This window comes from Morone saxatilis, unplaced genomic scaffold (assembly GCF_004916995.1).
Source record: "Morone saxatilis isolate NCDOM2014 unplaced genomic scaffold, NCSU_SB_2.0 Contig1, whole genome shotgun sequence".
Classification (NCBI taxonomy): domain Eukaryota; kingdom Metazoa; phylum Chordata; class Actinopteri; family Moronidae; genus Morone; species Morone saxatilis.
The window spans coordinates 2,200,243-2,213,559 of NW_023339651.1; the positions used below are offsets into that span (position 1 = coordinate 2,200,243).

General features: G+C 40.6%; 1 protein-coding gene across 1 annotated transcript; it reads right to left on the minus strand.

Moving 5' to 3' along the window:
- Window positions 1–6: 6 nt before the first annotated feature.
- On the minus strand, window positions 7–13,030 carry grb7 (growth factor receptor bound protein 7; the record flags this gene model as incomplete). Its single annotated transcript, XM_035669003.1, is given in 12 exon segments — window positions 7–191; window positions 615–708; window positions 1,368–1,455; window positions 1,561–1,618; window positions 2,699–2,781; window positions 2,784–2,818; window positions 2,959–3,062; window positions 5,732–5,812; window positions 6,708–6,829; window positions 6,919–7,075; window positions 11,668–11,785; window positions 12,856–13,030. Coding segments are annotated over 12 exon segments (1,257 nt in total). The 3' UTR covers window positions 7–44.
- Window positions 13,031–13,317: the final 287 nt, after the last annotated feature.

Here is a 13,317-nt window from a genome sequence, read left to right on the forward strand (position 1 = left end):
CCACACACACACACACACACACTGGGAGGGTTAGTGTAAGGGATTCATAGTGCTACACAGACGCAGGGGTGTTTGAGGCACACGGGGAGGATGCCCTTGTTGATTTGGTGGAACTCCACCAGCTGCAGGAGGTCTATGAAGAGCGTCACGCCGTCGTCCATCGTGAAGTACTTCCTGCCTTCCTCTTCGCACTGCGGACACGAGGAAAAGCAGTCAGGACACTCAATAAAGACGGAGCTGAATGAGGTTGCAGAATTTCTTCCTCCTGCTGAATGCACTTATTGTTCTCTCTTTTATAAAGTATTTAACATAAATGTGTTCATTGTTTTGTTGATAAGGTAATAAAACGTCTTTAACTGCTGCTAAATGTGCTTTCTGTACAAAGGAGATGATGTCTATGAATTAGTGCTAGTGTGAGGGGAAAATGAGTCTGTTAACCTAAATGCATTTAGTCTCTTTTATTAAGTATTTAAAATGTGAAGCAGAAACAGCAGGAAAAATGATCAGAAAACGTTCATTTGTGCACAAATCTTATTGGTTTGTGATTTTAAAAATGTGACCCGCCCCCCCTCCAGGTTTGTGAAGCACTGCGTTAAGAGACTGGGGGAACTCACAGGGATTACCAGGTAGTGTTTGGTCTTCAGCTTGTAACACAGCGAGAGGACGAAGCACTGCGTGTGCTGCTGGCTCTCCCGGATGAGGAACATCCTACAACACAAAGACACACAACTCTTGACATTTCTTTAACCACAGAGGGAAACATGTATCCATCAGGCTCCTTCCCACTGCGCCACGTCGCTCCGTTACAATCTGCTCTCAGTCTGCGTCCGACTGCTCAGCGTCTCTGGGTGTCAGATTGGACGATGAGTAACCAGAGACACGTCACCGCTTGCATAATTTGCCGCAGTCACGTTTTTCTCAAAGTTCTCAAAAACGTTGCTTACAACAGGCAGTTGTCCCGGGTGTTCTGTGTCATTTTGAGCTGAATGTTTCACAGTTTGTAGCAGCAGCAGCCACATTGTGAGAATCTGATCCTAAATGTTGAGCTCAGTCAGGCTTTGATCACCAAACCTCTGGAGTGCAGCACACATCGGCTGCTTCACGTTGTTTAGCACCAATTAACCTCCGTAACACACATTGAATGTGTCCTAGTCAAGCTACAGGACAGAACAGAGGCGTATCCTGAGGATGAGACCATGTTTCTCTCACAATTGTCTATTTTTATCTGACTGCAAAACCCCAGAATACGTTCAATAACAACGTTTTTAACAGACTCATAAAGGTGCAGAATCTTCCAGTATGGATGTAATCTCTCAGGATACTCGGCTGCAGGGACAGTTAAGAAGCACACAGTTTCCTCCACTCACCCGTCTACCAGGCCCTGCTTTTCTATCAGTCTCTGGGCCTCCTTCCTGGACACGCCGCCATGAAACCACGGCTGGGACTTGTGGATGGCTACACGCACAAAGACAGAGGAGAGTGAGCACACAGTACCATTTATTCAGAAAATATCTGGACCCTCCCCCCCCGCCCCCGTCCTCTCCTCTCACGTGGACTTACAGGTAGGTCTCGCTCCAGAGTTGAGGTTGGGCAGACTGCACCTCAGGGCTTCCCTCCTCTGCATCAGTGACCCAAACACAACAGAAACACAATGTCAGACGTTTGTGGAGCCTCCTTAAAGAGGAATTCTGGGACCCATTTTCTATCATTTATTAAACTGCTTAACTGACATATTTTATGTATATTTTATATTATATTAAAAACTGGACAATGAACCCAAACGGTGAACTAAGTAACTGCAGGAAGTTTGTGTAAAACCAGAGATTTGGATGAATTTTGAGCAGATTATTTCCTGTTTAGGGAACTTTTTATACAATTCTCTGTCTGTATTATATACCTATCATATTTAACAATCATACAGGACTTAAGAGGCTTCTTTTGTGACAAATTCATGTGTTTTCTTTCTCCTGACACTTGTTCTATTAGACAATTTACTTTGCGTTTACTTTTCTTCACAGAAGTGAACCACATGCTGGAGATTACAGGCCCCCCAGGTGTGTTACAACATGGATCTGTTTCTGTATGTTTGGACCTCGTTTGGTTGTTAATCTGGATGATAAAAGTACGGCGCTCTACCAGACGAGCCGTTGTTGGAGGTTATTACTGACTTTTCACACCGAGGAGCGAACCATGTGGATTAAGATGAAATGTTAACAGCAGTAAAGGTCCGTGCGATTGTTCTTTGAAATCTTAAGTCCTTATGATCTGTGGTTTTAACTCAGGCAAACCGGGAGCAGTTTTTAAAGGGGAGAAAGGTCTTTTATTACCTCCATTTTATAACCATATCCATTCTGGCCTTATTAACTGAAGAATACAACAAGGTTCTCACAATCACTTCAGATTCAAATAAGATATCTGTGAAGGAAACTTTGTTATTTTTAAAGTTTACTATTTTAAGAAAAACTAGAATTTGTCCAAAAAAAATCTTATTTAATATGTATTATTTGTTAAAAAACATGTAAAATACAGAATAACACACAGAGAATTGTTTGGAAAACATCAGGAAAACTATCTGCTGACAATATTTCACAGACAATCTGTCATTTAATATGAAATATGATAAATAAAATATGTCAGTCAGTCAGTTTACGTAATGAAGAAGAGGAGTTCAATAGAGGAAAAAGTGCCTCTTCCTCACCCTCCAAGGCTTGTCTTTCCTCCCTCTCAGCGCTCCTGGGCCTCCGGTCGGGTTCTGGATGACCCGTCCACCGGCCTTCCCGAGAAGCTCCATGCCACCAGGCTCGCCTCCGACTTTTGACTGCACCCAAACACACACACACACACCACAACACACACCACACCACACACACACACACACACGGGTGTAAATGTGAGATGACACAGTGAAATGATTCCCAGAATCCTTGCATCTCATGGTGTCTGATGATTGATATCCACTTTGCCAATCTGTCAGTCTGGTTCTTCCCCCTGGCTCTGCGGGGCTTCATTCTCGCGGCCGACTTGGATAACTGGTAGTTTGCACTTGAAGCTGGCTTCCCGTACTGACACACACACACACACAACACAACACCAGTGAATACTGGCAGTAAATGGTGGTTATTCGGTGGTAAAAGGTTATTTTATTCACCTTGAACAATCTGAAAGCGGACGTCCAACACGTTCTTTGTCTGTTCATTGTCGGCGCACAAGATCCTCAGGTCCTGAAGGTCCGGAAACCGGGTTCCTGGACGGCTGCGAAAAACAAGTCAGTTTAATTGAGAGGAGATAGCTGTGGAGTTGACAGGAAACGGGAGGAGGGAGATTGTTTTTTGGTCAATTTGTGGTTCATTTTATTCAGCTAATATTAATAATCCTGCTCTTCTGAAGAGAACTGTTGGGTACTCTGTAAATAATGTGATTAGGGAGTTCGGTCTAGACCTGCGTCTATTTGAAAAGTGTCCTAAGTAAACTTTCTGTTATGGAATGGCACATATACAAATAAAATTGAATTATATTGAATTGAAAGAACGAGTAAAGAAAAATGAGCGGCTCACACACCACACAGGCTCAGGCGACAGGGACTCTGTTCAGGGAGTGAAACAGAGCGAGACAGCGGGAACAAAATGGTGAATTTGGGACACACCATCCAGGGAGTTCAGTTGAGCTAATATATAGTTTTTTAAAAGGGAGAAAAAACTTAAATTCAGGAATGATGTACCGGCTGCATTATTTTTGAAATAATAAGGACAAAAGGTTGTAAATTCACCAGGTAACGGCTTTATAACCCCCGGGCGCCGGTTTGTCTGTAAACCGGTTTGCTCAGTTGATCCAGTGCATCTACCAATTTACCAAAGTTTGTTAACTTGAGTTATGTTGTCCTTAAAATGAAACAAAACTTTTTCTCTGCTTAAACATCTCCTCTGACAGATTCTGGGCCGGGTGCCACAATGTTGTTAGCGTTGCCGGACCATTGTCTGGTGGGCATTGTGCGGTAACAGAATATTTCCAGTCTCTACCATTTTGTTGGTTTGATTATAGTAGAAGAGGTCGCACCACTTCTCCCAGCTGAGGCTTGTGTTACAGATAATACAGCTCGATGAAATGAACGGATTACTTTAAAAGACACCTGTCTTCTCTCATAATAGTGATGGGTAGCGTAGGCAACCTCTTAGGGGATCGCAAAGCTTCACGGGGGACCTGGAGGCCTTCTTGACTTTTTGGGTTGTAAGAAAACTTAAAAAATTATAACAATTGTTGTGTGTTATGTCACGTATTTGGTTAATTTCTTGTGAAGAAAAGATTTGTGTTGTTCAACAGTAAATTAGTCAATGATCAGGAAAAACACTGAATTGTAAAGTTTTTTAAATGTTTTTTGCTTGTTTGGTTGTTTAGTTTTGAATATTAAATATGTCACTTTCAGGTTTACATGAATGATAGAAAATGGCCCTGAATGAAAAAACAAGTCTATTTCATCTTTTACTCTGTTTGTTAACCCATAACTCACCTACTGGGCATCACATTTTATTACCTTTGCGTAATCTGTGTACAACTGTACTTATAATTTCTCAGACAGCGTCACAATATCAATGGTCAGTTTCTATTGGGGTTGCACAACTGCACCATAAATCTTTGTACAGTAAGGGTGTGTGTGTGTGTGTGTGTGTGTGTGTTTGGTGTGTGTTGTGTGCTTTGGTGTGTGTGGTGTGTGTATGTGGTATCGTGTGTATTGTGTGTGTGTGTGTGTGTGTGTATAGCCCACAGTTTAGCCTTTCATGTCATTCTTGTGATTATTGGGGATGATTGTGTCAATATGTTCACATTCAGCAAGCAGCAGTCGAAGCTGTGTCTGGACAGTAATATCCACACCACACAACAACAACACACACACACACACAACACCACACAGAGGTTCTGTTCGGAACACAAAGGTGGGTCTGGTTTGTGGACATTTTTGTCCTTTGTGGTTGGGTGGGTCTGGTGTGTATATTTATGTTGTTGTTTACAAGAAGGGTGTAAGTCTAGCGGTTTTTTTTTTTTCTGTTCATACAGTTCTTTTTTTCGCTGTTCTTACTGTGTTTTTATTTGTGTTTTTCATTAATCTTTTTGTATTTCTTGGCTGTCTTATTTGGTGGCCGAGGCTCTTTTCCTACACACATTCACGTATGTTTTTTCTATTATTCACATTGTTTTTAAGTGTTGTGTTTTTGTTCGTTTTATGGCGTCGTTATGATTGTGTGGTTTCCTTGGGATGTTGTAAGCCTGGTTTGGAGCAGTAGAGTCGGAGCGGCGGGTTGTTGTGTGTTTGTGTGTCCAGACTTTTGTTTGTGGGACTCTTTAAACCCTGCAGGAACCCCTGGATCTCTGGACAAGTCCCAAGATTGTTGTTGGTCTTGTGTGTTGTGTTTTGTGTGTATGTGTGTGTTCTCTATTGTGGTTTTTCTGGGAATTGTGGGAACGCCAATCAAGAAAGCTCATTTCCTCCTTTATTTCTTAATAATATGAATTTCTGCAGTTTCTCACAGACCAAGAATAAAGTGTTTAACCAGCTCTAACTTCAGTATTCACCAGTCCTTTTATAATGTTTTCAGTAATCATTTATGACTGTTATTGGAAACGTTTGGAGAGAAATACTCAGATTCTTCCTTCACACTTATAAACAAATACCCCTTAACCGACAGTTACAAGACGTACGTTGACGAATTCGCCTTCCTTGGATTCCAGCTGGTTTTACCTGAATTGAGCTGCGACGATCATCGCCCTTGCTGGACATCGGCCGCTGTCGTGGCAGATCATGCACTGCTGGGAAGAAGAGCTGCGAGGAGGAAGGAAGGAAGGAAGGAAGGAAGGAAGGAAGGAAGGAAGGAAGGAAGGAAGGAGAAAGAAGGTTGTCATTAAACTCCTCTGAACAGGAAACAAGAGAAGCTCCATCATCAGCCTCATTCGGACACACAGCTTGTGGGAATCATTCTCCTTCGTTTAGGACGTATCAGAAGAAACATAATAACTGAATTGTTGAATGAGGTTTTACTACGTGAACAATGTTCAGATGCACTCAGAGGGAGGACGGAGATCCTGCTGCCGTGTTTGTTTGCACATGAAAAGTGAATGTAGAGCTGAAAGAAAATCAATCAGCAACAATTCTGATAACTAATCAACCTTTTCAATTCTGTTTTAAGAGGTAAAAATGTGAAGAATACACCAAAACTCTCCTGTTCCAGTTGCTTTGCTCTGTTTTATATTAATGTGACTGAATATCTGAGGGGAAATTACTATTCTGCTGATTTAATAAACAAACAATAAAAAAAATAATGATTAGTTTGATCCATAAATGACTCCAATAAGCAGACACACGGGTGGTATGAGTGCAATTAACGCAGTGAATCTAATTCACTGTTGTGCCTTCTGGAGGCAGTGTGGGCAAACTTTACAGAGACAGTGGTGGGAGGTTCATCAAAACCAGTGATCTACGCAAACTGTCACCTTTGTTTAGCAGCACAGGCGACAGAGCAGATCTGATGTAATTAAATACCTGAGGCGCTCAGTAAGCGTGTCTGCACCAGCACGCAACCTGCCAATCACTCACAACCACCAACCAGCTTGACGTCAGGCCTCGTCAGCCTCCAGCGAGCCGGCAGAGCAGCAAGAATCCTCCCGCCTGAGGTGTTCTCTTATCTCATAATAATGTATTTTTACAGCTTCAAACTCACCGTCGGTTTCCTGAAGAACTCGTACTTGGCGTAGTTTTTGCAGAAAACGAGCCTCGTGTCGCCTTTGAGAGACCAGGTGGCCTGAACGTGGAGCACGACCTCGTGGTCCTCCAGACATCTCTCTGCAGGAGAGAGGGGAGGAACATGTGTGTGAAACATTAAACATTAAACATTATAACTTCACTTTCATTCAATACAGTCACAGTCTTACCCAGGCCCAGGGCGGGGTGGAGCTCCAGCAGAGCCCAGTTTTCCTGATCGCTGCAGTGAGCCGTCTGGACCAACATGTGACACACCTCCCTGGCTGTAGCTCTCGGAGCGACCCACACCGACCGGCTGTGGCTGTCCTCCCCATACACCTTTATCAGCTGCACGAAGCACAGGGAGAAATATTCACGGTAAAAGCAGCAAAAACAACATTTCTGATACAATTTATGGTCTGCATGTTGTGTGCAAAAGCCCCTTCATGTATTTATATTCTCTACAGCAGTGGTTCCCAACATTTGACCTTAAAGGACGCCATTAATCATCATTAATTAACTGACTCAGTGACATATTTTATGTATATTTCATATTATATTAAAACTGTACAATGAAATGAAATGAAAGTTTGTGTAAAACGAGAGATTTGGATGAATTTTGAGCAGATTGTTATACAATTCTCTGTCTGTATTGTGGATTTTTCTATTATTTTTCTATTTTTATGGCGGAGTCGGCCATTCTCACACCGGTATTCACAAGCAACATGTAATCCAGCATAATTTTATCTCACTGATAACAGACTGTCCAACATGTCCTACTGCTGCTTCTTCACATTAAAAGTGTTCGACTGGCTTTTATTAAGCTATATCTCAGCATTTTCTTAATAAAACTAAATTAAACTGTATTTTTCTTTATATATTCATAGTATGTATGATTAAATGGTTAAAAAATAGATAATACAGAGACAATTGTATAAAAAGTGCCTAAAAATATCAGTAAACTAATGATAATTCATGCAAATTGCTTGTTTTACATAAACTTCCTGCGGTTATTGTGTTCAGGGCAGCACGATATGGTAAAAATAAAATATTGTAATTAACATCTAATTCAGTTTGTTTAGCAATTACTGCTAAATTCTCCAAATCAATGAGTAATTGTTCTACTTTTACAACTTATTCATCAATTTATAAAAAAAAGAAAGTAGCATGACAGGAACTATATCTGAATTTCATTTTACAACTCTGCCTGTGTAAATAACCCAAATACACACATATATACAGTTTATAACAATCTCCATCTGCAAAGTAACTATTAACTCCACCTGTGAGATACATGTAGAAGGATAAAGGAGGATAAAATGGAAATATTCCAGTAAAGTACCTCAGAATTAACAGGCAGTTTTTCATGTGATCTGTGAATTTAAGAATTTCTTTTGAAGGAATTGGCCTTAAAAGCGTTGGGCAAACAGGTTCGATCTGAGTAACTGAATACACAACATACTTTTCACACTTTGTTTTGGCATCGAACCAACGTCGGTACACGCAAAAAAACAAGGAGCCAGAATCCGAGGCCAAGAACCTGTCAGCAGGCAGACACAGCCAGTCTGTATTAAACAGGACGAGGCACCTTAAGAGAAATTCTCCCTAATTTTAGACCGACACCGGGGCACGTCGTATCCCTCCTTCAACCTGTTCGTGTCTTTAATTCCTTTCTCAAATTACAGACGCAGCTTTCATATCTTATTCTGCGAGTCGTGGGCGTTCTGGTGAAAGAAAGAAATGTCTAAAAAAACTCGTCCTGCACGTTTACTCCTGCTTTCTCCCAGTGTGTGTTCTCATGTGTGGAGGAAAAGATCAGATCTGAGAAAGCAGCCGTGCGTGCAGTCGATCTGCGTCGCCGATGCCGTCGAGGTGAACTGGGTGCAGGTCGTTCAGGGGTCAGGACGTTTCTCAGGGTGTGCTGCTGTCTGACGCAGCGGCGGGATCCAGCAGCACGTCTCTAAACCAAAAGAAAACAAACCTGCCCGGCCAGAAACCCCGGCGGCTGTCAATCAGCAAGTCCCGACTGGTTGGGCGGGTTGAGTCGGCCGAGCACCGACCGGGGAGGATTATGGGGGAGGAACATTCCTCCGGGGGAAACCTCACAGTTCGATATCCGGTCCAGAAAATATGTTTCTCTTTACTCTGAACAAATTCAGGGTCTGTGATTGGGAGCGTAGAGTTTACAGAGTGCGACAACAGACGAGATTAGATCACAAACGCTCAAACTGGCTGCAGGAGCGTCTGAAAGGTGCAGATTGTTTTTAATCTGTTAGTCCGAACAATACGGGGACGAAGAGTTAATTATACTCCAAAACTCTGGATCAGACTGTCTGAAGGTCTTTTACTTTCTCCTGATGTGTTTTAATGCTATTTTATTTTCCTTGTTTTTATTGTTTTTATTGTCACAATAATTTCCTTTAATGTTCAGCACTTTGTGTTGAACTTTATGCATGTATTGTGTTATGTAAATAAAGTTAAGTTAGTTCATTTAAGTTCATTTAACTAAAGAAATTACTTGAATTACATCGAACATTTTAAGTGAAACTGTTATTTGTACTGTGAAAACAAAAAGTACTTGATCAGGAATGTTTCTGTAACTAAGTTTGTGTTAGTTAAAATATTCGATGTAATCAGTTTCTACAATTCTTTCAGTGTTAAAATGACGTATCACATAACAGATTATTAATATTAGTATCATTATTATTATTTGGCTGTGAGAAATTTAAAACAATTTGCTTTATCTACAGCAGTGGTTCCCAACTTGAGGGTCGAGACCCTCACTAGGGGTCGCCAAAGCTTCACAGGGGTCATGAGGCTTTCTTCATTTTTAGAGGCTTAAGAAAACTTAAAATATACACAGTGAGCTGATATCTCAACATTTTTTGATACTTTCTTAACAAAACTAAATTAAATTGTGTTTTTATATAAGTTTACATAGTTTAGATACAAAGGGGGAAAAAACAAAATACGGAAAGAAAATTGTATAAAAGGTTTATAAAAATATCAAGAAAACTAATTTCTGATCAATATTTACAGGAAATAATCTGCTCAAAATTGCTTGTTTTACACAAACTTTCCTGCAGTTTTCTGACATTTTATAGACAAATCGGTTAATTGAGAAACTAATTAGCTAATTAAACAATTGTTTGGGTTTGCAGCCAACAGATTTTTGTTTTCGAAATCAGAAAACATTTCCTAATGTTGGTTTTTCTCATTAAACACTTAATAAACAATAACTAAAGGTGTATTTTGTTAACTTTGTTTTCGTTTTTATTCATAAATGTTACAGAGAAAGTTTTCAAAAGCTTCACTAGAACAAAACTGCTTAAAATCACAAGTTTAAAAAAGTATGTGGACATACTAATCACCATATACTGTACAGTGGACACAATCATTAGAGGTAAAAGGATGTCCACATACTTTTGGCCATATACTGGAACACTAAAGACTCTGTTAAGCTCTTGTTTTCATCCCAGTAAAATCATAATTTGAGAAATACTGAAAACCACCAACACAAACCAGCCCTGCAGCGGTCCAGATGTGGTCCAAATGAACACAAACCAACTGAGAACAAACAGCTGCAGGCCTACACAAAACCGCCTGTTCGCTTCCATCGCTGTACATGAAACGCCCCGTGGCGAGCGCGGCATGGCGTCACGCTGCTGTAATTACAGACATGTTTATTCTGGCAGTGTTTGTGAGTCAAAATAAGGCAGCGCAGGCATGGCAACACAGCTCTCCTGTCAGTCACAATCACAGCCAACCTCCATTCGGCCCTGCTAGCACAAACAGGTTGAGACACAGCGAGAGGATCCACCTGTCAGACCCTACAGATCAGACAGGTGTGAGGGGATTAACACAAGGAGCTGAGATTTGTCTGAACAAATACTGCGAGGAGGATAACGCTGCTTTTATTCTGTGTTATTCTTTCTGTTAATAAATCAAATGAAAAACACCAACAGTGTGTTTATATTATCTGGTTCTTACGGTGCAGAGCTTTATCAAATACATAGTTTAAGTTTGTAAAAAGACTCAGAAAACTGCTGGTCTCTGTAGTTTTTATCAAATGTTACTCAAACTGGAGAAAATGGGACTATTTTCAGTGGCGGATTAATACACATTCAGGTAAACAGACAGTATTATTTGATGGTTTTGGTCTTTTCATGCAATTTATTGACAGTAAGAAAATACTAAATACTGCCAGACTCTAAAATGAAGCCTCAGTGCCTCTAATTCATAATTTGGCAAATGTTCTGTTTTGTAAAAATGAAACTAAGATGGTGAAGTGAAAGGAAAACCACAGGCCCGTAGAGCAGTGGTTCCCAACCAATGGACCAATGGGTCGGGACCGCCAGTAGGGGTCGCCAGAGCTTCACAGGGGGTCACGAGGCCTTCTTGATTTTAAGTTAACTTAAAAAACAGAAACAGTAGGTCTATGTCTCAGCAATCTGTTCATTTATGTGAAGAAAATTAAATGAAACTGCTATTTTTAAAGTTTTAGATTATTATTTAAGATCTTTAAGAGCTAATATTAAGTCTGTAGACAGAGAACTGTATAAAAAGTTGCTTAAAATATCAGGAAAACAGAAAATAATCTGCTTAAAATTCATCCGAATTGGTCATTTTACACAAACTTCCTGCAGTTTTTGTGTTCATTGTTCAGTTTATTAGTTGTTCCTTGATGTTATTGTGATGCACTGAATATGAAATATACATAAAATATGTCTCATAGTCAGTTTTAACTTAATTATAGTAAAGGGGTCCTTTAAGGAAGAAGGTCAGGAACACCAGCAGTAGAGGACGCACATACAGAGAGCTAACCTACAGTTTAATCCTCTGTTAACTTGAATGGAGATAAAATGATTCAATCGATCAGTTTGGCCCATTTCAGATGCAACAAACGTCTAAATCGGCTCCAAACGAGGGTTTGAACTTACATGTTTGTCGCTGGACTGCGGTGGAAGAGAGCTGATGAGCACCGGAGGGCTGGAGAGCTCGGGGAAAGGGTTGGGGATGGATGGGACAGAGGAGGAGAACAACTCTTCGCCTTTCGTCCTGGAAACACAACAAACAAAATCATTAAATAAGAAACTGACTAATTGTCTTATCATCTAATTCAATATTTCTATTAAAGGAGGTGATATTCTATATTTTTATAGATAATTTTACTTCCTCTGTGTCACTGTTGTCCAAAAACACGTCAATGATCGAGCATTGATGTGTCTAATGTTGTTAATTATGTTCCTTTGACTGGAAAAAAACTAATTTGCTGTAAAAAATACCAAAATACAGAGGTCCAATTGTTTGTATTTTCATTATATTTGTATGTTTTTGTACAACCGCTGCTGCTTACAGTAAAATATTGTTGAATGAGAACCAGAACGGTTCATTCGGGGTCCGTAAAACCAAAACAGAGATGAATATTAACTCCTGTGACATTACACGCAGTCACTTCCTCCTTTACAGACCTTATTGAATAGAATAATGTTTAATTAAGACGTTATATTTTTCACAATTTCAAGGTTTCAACAGGTTGTATTTAAGACTTTATTATTTATTTTGTAGCTGTTACAGTAAAATTAATGCTTATTTTTTCCAAAAATTAAAAAGGAGACTGAAAAATGCAACTTTATACAACTTAAATTAGATCCAATCCACGTTTAAGGCCTCTTTATATCATATTAAAGATATTTTAAGGCCTAAAATTCAGATTATTGGATTTATTTGACAGCATTAATATTGAAGAGAGTTCATAAATACGTCAATATAACTTTCTTTGTCTTTGGGGCAGAAGAAACAAAAAGTTCTGCGTCCAAATAAAAAACGAGGAAGTGAAAGAAAACCAGAACTCCCCCCAGTGTGTCTCTAACAGCAGAGCACACACTCCCAACCCTCTCTGCAATCACAGTTTTATTACTTGTGTCTCTAAGGCGGGGAGTATCTGGCATTATACTCGTCTTAATAGAAACTAGTCACTTCTTCACATGTCAGATGACTTATAGCCTGAGGCTGAGTCACCGGCTTGAGTCAACATCCAACGCCTGCTGCAGGAGTCTGTTGACTCATGTCCACTACGAGTGAGTAACGCCGTCTGTGCCCACGTGGCTCCTCGCTGCTGGTCCTACCTGTTTGAGGTGATGAGGATGGGCTGGGAGCGGCGTACTGACGGGGGATCAGCGACCAGAGGAGCCAGAGTCAGAGTGGAGCTCCCCAACAGCGTCTCCGCTCTCCCGCACGCATCCGTCCTCTCCGAACCCTCGAATACTTCTGTCCAGGAACCCGCCACCTCCATCATGTTACCTGAAGGGCGGACGGAGGGGAGGTCAGACTCTGTAACCAGCTCTGTGTCTCCTGTCGTAAACCCCATCAGCTCTCTAGTAAAATCCACATGCAAACGATGACTGACCTTTATTTATACAGAGGAGACTCGCTGAGAGAGGAGAGCACTTCCACTGCAGGAGGAAGGCCCTGATTACATGTTACAACGTTTAAACCAGGACTTCAATCTGAACTAAAGCTATAATATGTAATATTTCTGCATTATAATGTCTATAAACTCTGGCTCTGTGTTCTATGTCCTGCGTCAG